This window comes from Coloeus monedula (genome assembly GCF_965178545.1).
Source record: "Coloeus monedula genome assembly, chromosome: 14".
Classification (NCBI taxonomy): Eukaryota; Metazoa; Chordata; class Aves; order Passeriformes; family Corvidae; genus Coloeus; species Coloeus monedula.
This window is the reverse complement of record NC_138794.1, coordinates 13,100,517-13,115,843: the sequence shown is the minus strand read 5'-3', so window position 1 is coordinate 13,115,843 and position 15,327 is coordinate 13,100,517. Positions and strand designations below refer to the sequence as shown.

Sequence of the window (15,327 nt, the reverse complement as noted above, 5' to 3'; positions counted from 1 at the left end):
CTTCAGCATGTTTGCCCCAGAGCATCACTGCTGGTGCTCAGAGCAGCCTGGGTGAAGTTAGCACAGGCCTGGGGAAGCTTTCTGGCAGGAGAGACAGAGGATGAGGAAGGGCTGTGCTGGTGGCTACCCAGATGTCCCTCACTGAGCTTCAACTGAGGAGGAACAGGCATTTGAGGAAGGATCTGTAGATTGTTGCCTGGAATACTTGGCAAACAGGATGGCTACAGACCTTGCTTTCAGTGAGACCTGCATGGAGAGCTGGTCCTGTGTAAAGAGCAAAGCCACCACCCAAAGTAACACATTCCCCCAAGCTGGCTCAGGCTTTAGCAAAAGATCTCCAAGTGCTTGGTTCTGCCTCTCCCCCTGCAGGGAGCAGGGAATGAGCTGGCCCCAGGTGCTTCAGGGCAGCTGGAGCAGCCGGCACTGCTTCAGACACAGGTCCAGATGAGCAAAAAAAAACTGCAGCAGTGATTTGCCTAGGAGGTCCTGCTTCTTTCAAACTGCAACATCAGGCTTTTGATGTGAGACAGCTTTCGGTGGAGATATTCACAGTGATTCTTCTGCTGCTAGCTGGGATAAGTCTGGAGGTGGAAAAAAAATGTATGGATCATGTCCTGGAAGAAACCTGGAGCTGCCCTGCATCCAGCCTCACCTTGAGGTAGTGGTACTAGTGCACAATTGTAGCTTCAAGTGCCTGAAACCCAAAACCCGGGTGGGCAGGACCAGAGCACGGCTCTATGATGCCATCATGCCCAGGTCTGCTGCTTGCCTTGTGTTCCTCTGTTCCTTGCATGAGCCTCTTCATCTTGGCTCCCAGTTGCACCACTCTCCAGTTCCTGCTGCTGCTGAGAGCATGCACGTCGTGGTACTCAGTGCAGTACTGCCTGCCCCAGCTGGGAAACCCTGGGCCTGCAAGACCCATGTGGCAGAACAGGGCCCGTGTTCCTGCCAAGACCCGAGGCCTGAGGGGCAGTGAGCAGGCAGGGCTGTGCCATGGCTGTGCCCAGACCTAGTGCAGCTGTGGGCGATGAGGGAGGAGCTCATCTCAGCCCCTCAGGGTTGTGGGGCTGGGCCAAATTACACTAAGCAACAGGGAGCCTTGTGGCAATGGATGCCAAGCTCTCTTACTGTAAGTAATACGGGATTTCTGCTGAGAAGAAGCTGCTCGCCTGGAACCTGGCATGTGGCAAGGACCAGATCATCATGTGGATAAAAGCTCTTTGGAGCCACTCTCCTCCACCGTGGCAAGGTTCTCCAAAGGGCCTTTTGGGGAGCCTCTGGGGCTGGGATACAGGGCACAGGGGCTGCCTTGCTCGGCCACACAACTGTGCTAGAGATGGACTGAGGCTTTGAGACGGTGGGCTTCATCCAAGTTTCCACTGTCCATGTGTTTGCCCTGGCCTCCTGGCCAAAGCCTCTCTGCTTGCCATGAGTCCTGTTTTGGGACACCTGTCTCCTCACAGGGCACCCTAGGGACTGTTCTGGACTCTGCTGCATGAGCTGGCAGGGCCATATGCCCCGTGCTGTGCCTCCAACTGGCTGCTGGCCGGAGCACGGACGACACTGGCCCGCAGGAACCAAGACATTCCTCCGATTTCCCCGGTCCCCCAATGCATTCACCCCCACCCTGGCTTTCCCTGCTGTCCCTTCGATTCCCCAACCCCTGGTTGCCCAGGGGACCCTGATCCCCTCGGTTCCCCCTGGCTCCCTGACACCGTGGCCGCCCTGGGCCCTGCGGTTCCCTCATTCACTCCCCAGGTGCCTTGGAAGGCGATCATGGGCCTCGGTGCCCCCTGCAACAATAGCGGCCGCCGGTGAGTCCCGCCGGTGAGTCCCGCCGGCGCCCGATTCCCCCCCGCCAGGCCCGGTCCCCCTGCCGCCGCCTGCAGCCCTGCACCGCCCGCGCCGCCGAGAGCCACAGTGCAGAAGGCTGAGCCGGAGACCCGGCCCGCAACTTCGGCACCGGAGACGCTCACACAGCTCTGCCTGCAGCCACGGCATTGCCCGGAACGCGCGACGGCGGCGGGCGGTGGGGCAGCAGCGGGCCGGCCGGGCGGCGGGAGCCCCGCGGCGGGGCTCGCCTTGAGCCAGCTATTTTTGCCGCCGGCCCGGACTAATCCCCTGAGCCGCTTCCCGGCATTAGGTAACGGCGCGGCGGCATGCGCTCCGCGGCGTCCCCGGCCCGGGCGACCCCCGGCAGTTGCGGCGCGGCGGGACCGCTGGCGACACGCTCGGTGCGGGCTGGGGGCCGTGGGCACCCGCCGACGAGCCCCGGGTGGGCCCGGACCGAGGCTAGCAGGTAGCGGCGGGCGGCGAGGAGGGCCGGGGGCGGACATGCCGGGCCCGTCGCCCGGCGGGTCCCCGGAGAGGGAGACAGGGGCCGGCGGGCGGCCGCGGGGACCCGGCCGAGACCGGAGGGTGCGGTTTCGGCTGCCTCACACCGCCATCGCGGTGCCGTCGGTGCGCGAGGAGGAGCGGCTCTTCTACCGGCGGCTGGAGGCACTGGCGGTGCCGGGGCCCGGCGGCTTCGGGCCGCTCTTCGCTTCCGACGGCTGGAGCGACTTGACGGGTGAGCGCCGGCGGGCGGCCTCAGGGAGAGCCGGGCCGGGGATCCAGGCTAGGATGGCCGGTACCGGGGAGAGTCGGGCAAGGGGTGCCGGCTTCGGGGCTCCCAGCTGGGCTCTCAGCACCTCCTCCCCCGCAGAGGACAGGCTGCTGCGGAAGCGCGTGGTGCGGGCCGGGCCGGGCGGGCCGCGGCCATTGCCGGGCCAGGAGGTGTCGGTGAAGGTGCTGGGCGCTCTGGAGGACGGCGGGCTGGTGGAGCGGGACCCGCGGCTCATCTTCGTGCCGGGTCACGGGGACGTCGTGCAGGTGAGCCCGAACCGGTGCGCGGTTCAGTGCCGTGCGGGCTCAGCGTCGCCCGGGGCTGCGACCCGCCAACCCCGCCCTGCCCATCCACAGGCACTGGAGCTGGGCGTTCCCACCATGCAGCCCGGGGAGGTTTCCTTCTTCCTCGCCGCTTTCCCCTACGCCTACGGCCGCCCGGGCAGGTAGGGCGGGCGAGCAGAGGGACCGGGCAGGCGGGTACTGGAGCAGGCACGGCGCGGGAGGGCAGACGGACCGGGGCGGGCAGGGCACACGGGCAGGGGTCGGGGGCAGCCGGCGCTGTACCAGCAGGGAGCCCGACGTGCCGCCCGAGGCGCCGCTGCTGTTCGAGGTTACGCTGCTAGAGGTGCGGGACGGCCCCGACCCGCAGCCGCTGCCGCCCGCTGTCCGCCTGCGCCTGGGCTCGCAGCGCCGGGAGCGGGGCAACTTCCACTTCGCGCGGAGTGACTTCGCCGCGGCGCTGCGTTCGTACCGGCTGTCACTACGCGCCCTGGACGGCCCCATCACCGGTGAGACCGGACGGGAAGGAGGGCCCGGGGCTGCGGGGCTGGGGTGCTGAGGTCGCCACTCGCCCTGCAGCTCCGCCCGGGCCCGAGGAGGAAGAGGAGCTGCGGGAGCAGCGCGTGAAGTGCCTCAACAACTGCGCGGCCGCCGAGCTGAAGCTGGGGCGGGCGGAGGAGGCGCTGGTGGCCTGCGAGGCGGCCCTGCGGATCAGCCCCGACAACGGTCGGGCGTTACTCCGGCGCGGGCAGGTGGGACTCGCATCGCCCCACACCGCCCCGCTCCCCTCGGCCCGGCCGTTCGCTACCCTCCGCTCCTCTCTCCGCAGCTGCTGGCAGAGCAGGGCCGGGACGCAGAGGCGGCGCTCGTCCTGAGGAGAGCCCTGGAGCTGGACCCGGCCAACAAGGTGTGGGAGGCGGGGGTCCCACAGGACATGGTGCCAGGAGTGATGGGGAGGGAGAGGATCCCGCAGGAGTCGGTACTGGGTTCGTCGGGTGTCCCACCGGAGCCCTGCCCGCCGCAGCTGCTCCTCGCCTGCAGGTGATCCACACCGAGCTTTCACGGCTGGCGAAGCGCCAGAGCCGCCCATCCAGCACCGCCCCGCAGAATCCCCACCGCGACCCGATGCCGCCACCGAGCCCCGAGTGCGTAGCCGAATCAGGCTGTGCAGGGACGGATGCCCGTCCCGCACCCTCTTGGCGCGGACGGCGCCCATAGCCGTCGCCTCCCGTAGATCCCCCGCACCGCCCGCGGCGGAAGGAGCGGTCTGAGCGGCCCCGCAGCGCCCCAGAGCCTGACCGAGGAGATGGAAGAGCTCTCATACCGTCCTCCTCGCATCGCCCCACACTCCCTGAGGCGGAGAAGAACGCTGCGGGGGGAAGGGCTGAGGAAGGGGCGGGACAGCGCCCCGCCCCCGTCCCGCACCTTCCGCATGGCTCTCCCCGCTCCGCAGCGCTGCCCGCACGGCGCGTGACGTCACGATGGGGGTGGTCCCCCACGGCACGCATCCTGACGCGCGGGGGCGGCTGCGGCGCTTGCGCTCAATCTTCCGGCTTTTTCGCCCCCGCCGGCAGAAGAGCGGCCGTAGCCCGCGGCCAATCAGGCGGGGTCTTGCCGGAGAGACGCGCCAATGGGAGTGCAGCGGGGGGTGGGTCGGCGCGATGATTGGCTGTGGCTCCCCTTAAAGCATGGCGTGGGGCGGAGCGTGGGGGGGGTCAGTGCGGGACGTGGCGGTGGAGTGGAGGTGGGAGGGAGCGGCGCCATGACCCGTGAGTTGGGGTGGGGGGGGGAAAGGAAGGAAAGAAAGAAAGGGCGTTTGTGCTGGGGCTGACGAGTGTGGTGGGCCGGGGTGGGGGAGGCTGTTCTGGGACTCAGGAGTGCGGTGGGGCCGGGGTCAGGGGCCATGCCCCGATCCGCCGGTGAGCCGCGACCCGCCCTGCGGGCAGTGGTCGGGCCGGGGTGTGGGGGGCGGGTTGCGCCGCGGCCCGTAAGCGGGGCCGGGCTGCGCTGAGACGGGCGCGCCGTGGCAGGCGGGAACCAGCGCGAACTGGCGCGGCAGAAGAACCTGAAGAAGCAGAGCGACTCGGGCAAGGGCAAGCGGCGGGACGACGGGCTCTCGGCTGCCGCCCGCAAGCAGAGGTGAGCGCCGGGCCGGCCCCGCCGGCTTCCCCCGCCCCGCTCCCCGCTCCCGCCCCGCGGCGGTGCCGGCCCCGCCGCCAGCCCCGCCGCGCTCCCTGCAGGGACTCGGAGATCATGCAGCAGAAGCAGAAGAAGGCCGATGAGAAGAAGGAGGGCAACAAGTAGCGGGCGGCCTCGCCGGGCCGCCGCCCCAGGGCCGGTCCCGCCGGCAGGATGCCCCGCGCCGCCCCAGGCCGGGTCCCGCCGGGACCCCCGGCATCGCCCCGCGCCCTGCGGCGCCGTCCCCTATTAAAGTAGCTGTGGAGCCCTGCACGCTGCGTCTGCTCGTCCGTGCGCCGGGCGGGGGGTGGGCGAGCATGGGTGCTGCCGACGGAGCAATCGCGTCCGCGGAGAGAAGGACCGAGCGCGGCCGTCGCAGAGTCAAGCGGCGGCATCTTGATGGTGAGGAACAAAGGTGGGGTCGGGCCTGGGCGGTCCTTGGGGCAGCAGCCGGGGATCAGCGTGGGGGCTGAGGGCCGAACGCCCCGGGGCGGGTGGGAGAGCCGGCAGCCTCCAGGAACGAAGCTGGAGAGTATGGCGCTGGAGCGGGCCGGGGCGCAGCGAGGGCTCAGGGCCGGTCGGAGGGCGGCGGTGGAGAGATGGCGGCCGGGCCTGCGCACCGGGGGAGAACCGCGCTGCGGCACGGCCGGGGCGGGCCCAGCTGTAGCTGCCCGTGCGCCGCGCTGTGTCCGGCAGCAGCGCGGAGCCGTCGGCGTGGTGGTGCTGAGGTCCAGCCCAGTGCGGAGACCGGTGCCGATAGTCCTCTTCATCTCCCTGCAGGGCCAGAATCGTGGCGTCAGCCTGATCCGGCAGCACGGGGACAGGTCTTGGGGTCGGGTCCCGCGGCAGCCTGCATTCCTCACCGAGCCAGTTGCAGCACCGCTTCCACCATGCTGGTGCTGTCCTTGGCGCTGGTCTTGCAGAACAGGCAGCCGTGGGCCTGGGGGTGGCAGTGGGGCCCTGGTTACCCTGGGGGCCCTGAGAAGCTGCTGCTCACTATGGCCAGTTGCTGCCTGTGGCCTGTGTGGACCCCCTCTGCCTGGCCAGGCTGCAGGTCCGTCTTGTTCCCCACCAACATCAATGGCTGTGACTGCTTGGTGTCCTGCAGGATGGAAGGGTGGCATGGGGCTCTTTGGGGCTGGCAGCCTACAGCCACATTGGCTGGCTCCCATCATGCCTCTGCTGAGCCTGGGAGCCAAATGCAGTTCCAGGCCTGATACAAACACTAGGAAGAGGGAAAACGTTGGGGGAAGCACTCCCACTTTCCTGGGGGGTCCCCATTGCCTGGCAGTAGCCCAGCTCCTGCCTGTCTCATTCCTATTCCCCAGGACAGGTTGGGGCACAGCACATCCTACCCTCCTGAAGCCTCAAGGCTCCTGCCCCTCTCTTGGGGGCTGTTGTCTTGGACCCTTCCCACCTTGATGTCCTCAGTCCACTGGCGGATGCTGAGGAAGCTGCTCGGGGAGCTGATTTTGTAGAGGAGCAGCACGCCATGGGCTTTGTGGAATTAGGATTGGGTGATACTCCGGTACCTAAGGCTGGGGGTGTCACTGCTGCTGGTGCAGTGACTGGCTGCTGTGGGGCTGCTGCTGGAACCCTGGCACAGCCCCAGGCCTCCTGGCCCTGTGCTCTCACCTCTCCTGCCCAGCTGTGTCCCAGATCTGTAATGTGGCTTGTTCCCCATCCACCGGCAGCTGCTTGATCTAGAAGTCCACCCTTGCTAGGAGGAACACTCAGGCCCTTCTCTTGTGCATCTGCCCTGGCTGTGGGGTCAGGGGTGCTGGGGACTCATGCCAAGGGTGCTGGGGATGTCCCCTCACCATGCATTTATGCAGAGGTACAGTAGGAAGCTGGACTTCCCTGTGTCCCCATCCCCAGCCAGCACCAGCTGGTACATGGTGCAGGTCCCTCCCCTCACGCCCCTGTTGTGACAAGGGAGGTGGGTGCCAACACAGGGGTGTGCTCAGCTCCTCCATCCTGGCCCTTCACACCACATGGGGCAGTCTGGTTACCTCTAGGGTAAAGGCAGGAGGCTTCCTCTTGCCAAAGCACTGCAGGGTCCCTCTGCCTCACCCCTCTGAGGGCCAGGGGCCTGCTGGGTGACAGGAGTCATGGTGAGGGGCCCAAGCCTAGGAGCTGCAGGTGAGCAGACCTGTGCCCCTCTTTGGGCCAGGGGAAGGCCCCTCGCCTCAATGTCCCGATGGGAGCTGGGGGAAGGCATGTCCACTGAGCTGTGGCTGTTCATGCTGCTGCGTGTGGACGCTGTGTCCATGCTGGAGGTGGAACTCTGCGGCTGCCCAAGGCCAGTTCTGCTGCAAGCCAGCTCCCTGTCTGCTTGGGAGGCTGCAGTAGTGATGTGGGGAGCTGTTCCCCCAGGTCCTGTGTGAAAGGCAGTGCTCAGGGAGGGGGCCACATGCTGTCCCTCTGCTGGTGGGGTGAGTGATGGCAGCTGAGCGAGCCTGCCTGCACCTCATGGGGGCCATCCATGGCAGCACAAAGCACCCTGCCTGCCCCTGCTCCCATGGTGGGTGCTGGTCCCTGTCTTCCATCCTCTCCTGCATGGATGACAGCTCCAGTATCCCAGGGCTGCAGGGCTTGCTGCCGGCAGGCCGGGGGGTGGGGTGAGCTGAGCTGCGGGGCTGAGCCGTGGCTGCTGCTCTCCCAGAGGCTCCTGCTCACCATCCTGGTGTGAGGGAGCAGCTGGGCTTGGCCCAGGGACCCCTGGGCAGGTGCACATTCCTGGTTGTCCCAGTGGCTGCTCCCCTGCTGCTGCGTGGCCGTGCTGCACCCCCCTGATGTACCTTGTGAATGTCTCATTCTCTGCCATCTGCAGGTCTCCAGTAGGAAGCTGGCATCCTTCTAGCAGGGCCTCGCGGGTCCTGCCTGAGGCTGGCACAGGGACTGTGTGAGGCTGGGACATCTGGGGAGCCCCAAGGACACATGGTGTTGCAGCAGTTGCCAGTGAAGGGCCCGGAGACACATGCCAGTGGCTGTGGGCAGGCTGCCCAGTGGCCTGTGCTTGCAGCAGGCATGAGCAAAGCATTGTTTCCCCAGAGGACATCCCGCAGTGCGTGCAGCACAGGGGTCTGGCAGAACCCCCGCGCCGGGCTCTGCGGGGACCTGCAGCAGTGCTGCTGACTCGGGATGTTTCACAGGGCTGGGCCAACCCCACCATTCCCTCCCCACAGTGCCACCTCTTGTGCTGCTGGACCTGCTCAAAATTCCCTCCCCTGCCGTTCCAGCCCTGTGGGAGATGCACTCGGCCCAGTCTTCTGGGTGGGGTGAGGCAGGTCCCCACTGGGGCACAGCCCAGGACACTGGGGAGCCCTCAGGTGATGGGGGCTGCAGGGAACCCCCACTCCAGTGTTACCTGGCTGATGCCTCCAAGATGGTGCCACAGCTGCCCTTCCCCCCAAGCCCCCCATGTGTCCCTGCATCTCCTGGGCAGGAGAGGTGTGAGGGGCAGCCCCAGGGCACTGGGCACTGCAGTCCCTCATCTCTGCTGCTGCCATCAGAACCCCCACAGTTGCCTTGCTGCCACACTGGGACCAGTTGGGCCCTAATGGCACTCACCCTGCAGTGCCGCCCTTACCTCACCTCCTGCCGCCCTGTATCCCCAGGCTGTGCCAGCCTAGTGGGTGCCCTGGTGATGTGTGTCAGTCCTTGTCCTGCACCTGCTGCCACCACCAAAGTGTGGGCCCCCTTGGACACAGCCCGTGCTGCAGCCCCGTGGTGCTGTGGGCCCCAGGGAGCTACCCTGCCATGTTTGCTCTGTGGGTGGGGGCCCAGGGCTGCTATGATCCTACAGCCACACTGGCACTGTCCCCTCCCTGGGGGCAGCAGCCATAGGCTGCACAGCCTCCTGCACCCCAGGGCCCTGTTCCCTGCTCTGCATCCCCTGCTTGTCCTCCCTCTTCAGCAGAGCCACCCTGAAGGTGTCCTCAGCTGTAGCTGTTGTGTGGCCAGTGCTTGGGCACTGCAGGCACCCCCTTCCCTCTTCCCCATTGCAGCGGCGTGCATGGGGCAATAGCACAGGCTCAGTTCAGAATTTTATATAAAAATGTATTGAAGCAGGTATTTACAGTGAATGCACCACGGCATGGCAGCCGGGACAGAGCCCTGCTCCCCCAGTGCACCCCATGGAACCAGGGCAACCAGGCTGTGGGCTAAGCACCTGCCACCAGCTTGCTCTGGCTCTTTGGGTGGCCCTGGCTCAGCACAGGGCCAGTATCCCTGGCAGCATCCACCTCCCAGGGTTCCCCTCAGGCTCTCAGATGCTGCTTTCTCCTGGGATGGGGTCTCAGGGGAGGCCAGGAGGACCAAACAGGGCCAGGGCACAGGCACAGGGCACGGCAGGGACCAGCCCCAGGCAGAGTTTGTCCTGGCAGGGACTATGTGGAGACGTTGATGCGCTGTGGAGCACGTCGGCGCCGCACGATGCGCGACCCTGTACTGCCGCACCGGTGCTGTGGGGAGCCATGGAGGCAGAAGGGGCTCAGCAGCAGCCACAGGTAGAGCAGGATACAAACCCAGCACGAGGACACCTTCACCCAGAAGGTTGACCAGCTGCCATGCGTGAAGGTGGTCTCCAGCACCACATTCTCGTAGCTGGTGGGAGAGGGCAGACACTGGATGCACCAGGGATGCCAACACAGGGGGTTCCAGTGCCAGCTGCAGCCACCAGGCCACCCTGTGTCCCAATGGCCATGTGTCCCTGGGCATGTCATTTTGCCATGGGCCCTCCAGCCCTTTTTGCTGCACTGCACTGGAGCGGTGCAGGTCTGCGGGCACAGAGCCCTGAGCATCCCCAGCAGGCGCTATCTCGGTCATACCATCACCTGGCCTGGCACAGGGGTTTGGAGTGAGAGCAGGGAGGGCTGGGCAGCAGCACAGGGCCCTACCTGAACCAGTTGGTGAGTGTCATCATAACGTAGAGCGAGGCAAGGAAGAAGACAAAGTGGAAAGCTGAGTAGCTGTAAACCACCCGGTCCTGCTCATCCTGGATGATGAACTGTCCCCTGGCACTCTCCTCCACTTGCTCACATGTATGGTTGGTGTCTGGGAGAGTGTGGGGGCATGACAGCTCCTGCATCCCTCCCTTGCCAGCACTCCCAGGCTGGGACACAGGCTCTGCCCACTCTCCCACACGGACACTGCAGTCACCTTTCAGCTCCTCCTCCATATTCTCAGGGCAGCAGAAGCAACAGGAAGGTTTCTGCAGGGAGAGCAGAGTGGTGACAGCCCTGTGGCCACTGTGGCTGGGCTGAGCCCTGCCTAACACCAGGGCAGGTGGTGTGGGCAGCTCTCTGTGCTTGGCTAAACAGACCTGCTCCTCTCTGGGGCTGGGACAGGGCCTTTAGGTGGTGGGTCTGGAGTGCCCATAGCAGGATAACATGGAGCACAACTGCATCCATACTCACTTTAAACTCAAAGCTGTAGACTTTGACCATCCAGAGGGGCCCAAAGACCTCAGCAAGGTAGGAGGCTTCATTGCTGTGCCCAGGAGAGAGGCAGAAATCATAACACAGGCACCCATCACCCTGTGCCAGGCTCCCAGCTTGCCCCATGGATTCCCCACAGCCACAGGAGGTCTGCTGTGCTGCCCCTGGCCGCCCACCAATGCCCCACTTGCTCCTGTCCTGCCACCCCTTGGGACTCCCTGGCTCTGCTGGCCATGGGGATGGGGTTCCCACGTGGTGCTGGTTGGGCTGGCTGTGCCCAGGCAGGCTACACGCACCATGCAAAGAGCACGCAGGCATACATGATAGCAGCACCCAGCACGGCAACGGTGGTGTCCTCTGTCTGCAGCTCATCCTGCTGGACCGCCGGGAAGCACACGGTGAGGTTCTGCCCCTTGTAGAGCACTGCGGGGAGGCGGAGGTGAGAAGGGCATGCATCATGGTGGGGACTGCTGGTGGTGGACAGGGACACCCACCTCTCTCTGGGGGACGGCTGGACAGTGCAGAGAAGGTGAGGTACATCACATAGCAGCTGATGATCGAGGACTGCAGCAGCCCTGACCGCGGCTGCTCTGCAAGAGTGGGGACAGAGGTGTTACTGGAGTTCCTGGAGTGCCATGAGCTGGCAGGTGGGCTCTGACTGGGCCCTGGGCCCTCCTGACACTCCCCTGGCCAATGCCTTGCACCAAGGTAAAGGAGGGGCCAGCAGGAACCCTGGGGAGCTGGGTTCTCCTCCAGAGCCCAAGTGCTGGCCCTGAGCTGGGGCCCACAGTCATCTGCAGCCCAGGACATAGCTGGCCATGCAGCATGGCAGCCTCTGCCATGCTGTGCTGTCTGATACTCACTGAGCCGCACGCATGGTGTAATGGAGATGAAGGACATGATGCCACAGAGGCTGCCATTGATGGCAAGCAGCGCTTTGTTGAGGTGGCAGGCAGCTGGGTGGGTGTAGAACTTGTAGAGGAAGGAGAAGGCGGCAGAGGCAAGGGTGTAGAAGGTGGCTGTGGCCAGCAGCACAGCCAGATACCAGCGCTTGTCCTGGGCAGCGCCTGTCAGCCTGCGGAAGAGTGGGTGAGCGGTGGCAGTGGGCAAGTACCCACCCAGCACCCCAGCACTCACCAGTTCTTGTTCCAGGTGTGTGCAAAGGCTGTGATCAGCACCAGCTGGATGAGGATGAAGGTGAAGCCCCCACAGACACCTATGTAGTGCCAGGCTGGGGGAAGAGGGCAGAGGTGGAGATGGCACAGGGCAGATGGGGGCCAAAAGGGGCGCCCAAGGTGCCAGCTCAGGCAGGGTGGGGGACACACCTTGGATGAAATTGTCCTCAGGGATGAAGAAACTGGCAGCCCAGAGGCCCACCAGCACCAGCAGCTTCAGGAGCCAGAACCTGCAGGGCAGTTAGCGTCAGTAGGACAGAACCCCTGACAGCCCCACCCCAGGGCAGTCCCATCCCAGGACACCCTGTCCCAGCCCCGTGGCCCATCCCTACCCATTGTGGAGCTGCGCACGGCAGTCAGAGCTGGAGCGCACGTTGAGCAGCAGGGCAGCCTGTGCCAGGTGGAAGCAGGCAGTGCCAAAACAGACCCGGTACACAGCCGAGGAGCCCACCAGCCACTCGCAGTCTGTGCCCCCGGGCAGGTGTTGGCACAGCACCACCGAGAAGGGCACCTGCAGGCACGGTGGTTAATGGGACAGGGCTGCTGGTGTGTCCACCCAGCACCCCCCAGTGCCCACGGCATCCAGCACATCCAAATATTCCATATTCCCACCATTCCCAATACCTTCCCCAGTACCCTGGGACCCCCAGCACGCCAGGCAAATGCTGCAACTTTGGTCCCCCTGGCACCCCGTCCCCCTTGGCACCTCCAGCACCCTTGGCACTCCCAGCAGCCCTGTTACTATCCCAGCATGCCAATATCCCCAGAATCCCAGTGCTCCTGACGCCCCTGGCAATTCTGGCATACCCAGTGCTCCCCTGCATACCCCTGGGTGCCTCGAGGTGCCTGGCACCCCAGTATCCCCAGAACTCATGGTACCCTTGAGATCCCCAGCACCCCTGGGACCCCCAGTACCCTGGGTGTCCCAGCTCCCTCTGTCACCTTTTCCGTGATAGCCTGGGCCACAGTGCGGGACAGCATGAGGCAGCACACAGCAGAGGCCAGGACATGCAGGAGCGTGTAGAGGATACGTGTGCTCGTGGACACACGGAGCCCGTGACAACCACAGCAGAGCTGGGAAGGGGCAGGGTCAGTGAGGATCCCAAGGGGCCAGCACACTCTCCCCACCCAGCCTCGCTCCCAGCCATGCTCCCAGTCCCGCCAGACCCCAAGTCCCACCTGGAAGAGCAGCGGGTGCAGGAGGTGCCCGCGTGCCCGTGTGCCCGCCATGGCCCAGCTCGGCTCTGCTCAGCGCCTGCGGCATTGATGGGATTAGGGGATTGTCAGCTCGGCCCGCCCTGCCATCTGCTCACTGCTCGCTCCAGGCAGCCACCCCTGGGGTGCTCCATGGGCACTGCCCGGTGACTCCTGGCCATGGGCAACCCTGCCCAGACCCCGGCCCCTCATTGGGCACGGCGAGGCCATGGCAGGTGGCCTGGATATGAGCTTGCATGAGGGGCATGTGGGGTCTGCACACGATGTCTTCCTGATCCCATAGCAGTGCCATATAGCTGTATGGAGGATATAGGTTTTACTGAAGGGCTGGAGCAGCCCCGGACACAGAAGCCCCCAAGGGACACAGGTACCTCACTGGGTAGTGGGACGGCATGAAGCACATCCAGCGAGTAGCAGGATGCCCCAGGGTCGGCAGGAGCTGGGGACGAGCAAGGATATACAGGGGGCACTGTGCTGGGGCTGGCGTCACCTTTCTTCAGCTGCTCTACAGCCATTCGGGCTTTGTGCTGGCAGAGGCCTGACACGGCGGATGCCGGGGTCGCGGCTGCAGCGGCGGTGACACAGATCCCCCGTGTCCCCGGTACCACACACAGCGTGGGGCACAGCCCGGCCCGAGGGACGCGCTGTCCCCATCGCGTGGGTGGGTGACATCTGACACGCGTGCGCGAAGGGAGCGGCGGGGGCGGACCCGCCTGTGCCCGGGGCAGCCGAGGCCGCGCGGCGGCACGGCCTCCGACGGCCCAGCACCAGGGCTCGGGGGAGCACAGGCACAGCCCAGCTGCCTCTCGCCCCCGGCTGCGCCCGGGGACCCGGCCAGGGCCCCGCTGTGGCCTGGCTCGTCCGACCACCCGTGTGGCAGCGGTGGGAGCCATATCGGAGTCGCTGGCACGGCAACCCCCGTTTTCCAGCAGCGGGCACTCGCGGGCAGCGGCGGGGCTGCGCCCGCCCGGTCTGGCTCCGCGCCTCGGCACCGCCGGGTTCCCGCCGCTGTCGAGCTGCCCGAAAGCCCGGGAGTGCCGCCCCTGCTAGCTCCAACGTGCCCGGAGCCCCGAGAGCGCTGAATGTGACGGCTCGGCGGGGCCAGGCCCGGGGGCGGGCCCGGGCTGCGGGGCGGACCCGGCCCGGCCCCCGCTCGCTTGTGGCGGCGCGCGCCGCTCGCTGGCTCGGCCGGCGGCGCACGTGACCGGAAGCGGGCCGCGGCGGCGGCGGGATGGCGGCGGAGGGCGATGTGGAGCTGGAGCTGGAGACGGAGCCGAACGGCTCCGGCGGCGGCAGCGATGGGGCGGGCGGCCGCGCGGCCGAGAAGCCGCGGAAGCACGATAGCGGCGCGGCGGACCTGGAGCGCGTCACGGACTACGCGGAGGAGAAGGAGATCCAGAGCTCCAACCTGGAGACGGTGCGGCGGCGGGACGGGACCGGGCCAGGGTGGGAGGCCGGGCGCTGCCTGCAGCGGGGCCGAGCCGGACGCTGCCTGCAGCGGGGCCGAGCCGGGCGCTGATCGCCGCGCCTGCACGCCCGTCCCGGTGCCGGTGCCCGTGCCGCGGCGTGGCGTGGCGCTGACCCGCCCGGTGCCGCGCAGCGGGGTGACCGCGCTCGTTCTGGCAGGCTATGTCGGTGATCGGAGACCGGAGGTCCCGGGAGCAGAAAGCGAAGCAGGAGAGGTAACTGTCCGCGCTCGCTCCGGGGCGGTGCCTATCTTGCAACTTGTCACCACTCGGGACGCGACCCGGGCGTCTGCTCAGCGGTCTGACATCCCGGCCCTTCCCCGGCCCCCTCCCAGCACACATTCCACACTGCTGCGAGGGGTCGCTCCTGCCCACCGCACGGCCGAGGGAGCACCGGGACAGTGGCCAGCGGGGAATGTTGGTCACCGGAGGTTTGTCCGTCTCTTGTTGTAGGGAGAAAGAACTGGCAAAAGTGACCATCAAGAAGGAGGACCTAGAGCTGATTGTGAGTAGGGGCGGGAGCCCAGGCAGGCTGTGACGTGTCCCAAATCTTGGGTGCGTAACTGCACCCATGGAGGAGGCCAGTGCATGCCTGCCCTGAGGCCGGTCAGGTGTCCCCACGGGTGGGTGTCCCCCACTGCACCCCGCCCGGCCCGTGGGGCCCTGCGGCTGCTGTACGGGGCTGGGGCTGTTTTTCTGCAGATGACGGAGATGGAAATATCACGGGCCGCAGCAGAGCGCAGCCTGCGCGAGCACATGGGCAACGTGGTGGAGGCTCTTATCACCCTCACCAACTGAACTGGGTGGCCACGGGCTGCCAGGCGTGGGCCTCTTGCCATACCAATAAAGGCACTGGTGGGACTGGGCTGTCTTTGTGGTCTACACAGGGCTGAGCACATGCCCCTGGCCCTGGGTGCATGGTACCCACAAGTGGAACCCAGCCATGTGGTATTGTGTTGGCAGTGC

The 15,327-nt window shown here is 66.3% G+C and overlaps 4 protein-coding genes across 4 annotated transcripts; 3 read left to right on the top strand and 1 right to left on the bottom strand.

The window, feature by feature from the left end:
• Nucleotides 1-2,230: 2,230 nt before the first annotated feature.
• Nucleotides 2,231-4,471, top strand: LOC309578213 (peptidyl-prolyl cis-trans isomerase FKBP8-like). The gene is made up of 8 exons (XM_082290636.1): nucleotides 2,231-2,569; nucleotides 2,705-2,871; nucleotides 2,962-3,046; nucleotides 3,081-3,395; nucleotides 3,466-3,638; nucleotides 3,716-3,793; nucleotides 3,928-4,031; nucleotides 4,121-4,471. Exons 1-8 carry the CDS (start codon nucleotides 2,335-2,337, stop codon nucleotides 4,155-4,157), a joined length of 1,194 nt encoding a protein of 397 aa, XP_082146762.1. The 5' UTR covers nucleotides 2,231-2,334; the 3' UTR covers nucleotides 4,158-4,471.
• A 129-nt stretch (nucleotides 4,472-4,600) lies between these two features.
• On the top strand, nucleotides 4,601-5,337 carry SERF2 (small EDRK-rich factor 2). Its single transcript, XM_082290816.1, has 3 exons — nucleotides 4,601-4,655; nucleotides 4,917-5,025; nucleotides 5,127-5,337. The coding sequence occupies exons 1-3, from the start codon at nucleotides 4,649-4,651 to the stop codon at nucleotides 5,188-5,190; spliced, it is 180 nt and encodes a 59-aa protein (XP_082146942.1). The 5' UTR covers nucleotides 4,601-4,648; the 3' UTR covers nucleotides 5,191-5,337.
• Nucleotides 5,338-9,455: 4,118 nt separating this feature from the next.
• SERINC4 (serine incorporator 4) lies at nucleotides 9,456-13,410 on the bottom strand (the record flags this gene model as incomplete). Its single annotated transcript, XM_082290635.1, has 11 exons — nucleotides 9,456-9,672; nucleotides 9,966-10,279; nucleotides 10,485-10,557; nucleotides 10,802-10,928; nucleotides 11,000-11,095; nucleotides 11,369-11,580; nucleotides 11,643-11,736; nucleotides 11,831-11,910; nucleotides 12,013-12,191; nucleotides 12,623-12,754; nucleotides 13,267-13,410. 11 exons carry the CDS (start codon nucleotides 13,408-13,410, stop codon nucleotides 9,456-9,458), a joined length of 1,668 nt encoding a protein of 555 aa, XP_082146761.1.
• Nucleotides 13,411-13,709: 299 nt separating this feature from the next.
• Nucleotides 13,710-15,222, top strand: HYPK (huntingtin interacting protein K). Its single transcript, XM_082290745.1, has 4 exons — nucleotides 13,710-14,312; nucleotides 14,522-14,577; nucleotides 14,815-14,866; nucleotides 15,064-15,222. The coding sequence occupies exons 1-4, from the start codon at nucleotides 14,127-14,129 to the stop codon at nucleotides 15,157-15,159; spliced, it is 390 nt and encodes a 129-aa protein (XP_082146871.1). The 5' UTR covers nucleotides 13,710-14,126; the 3' UTR covers nucleotides 15,160-15,222.
• Nucleotides 15,223-15,327: the final 105 nt, after the last annotated feature.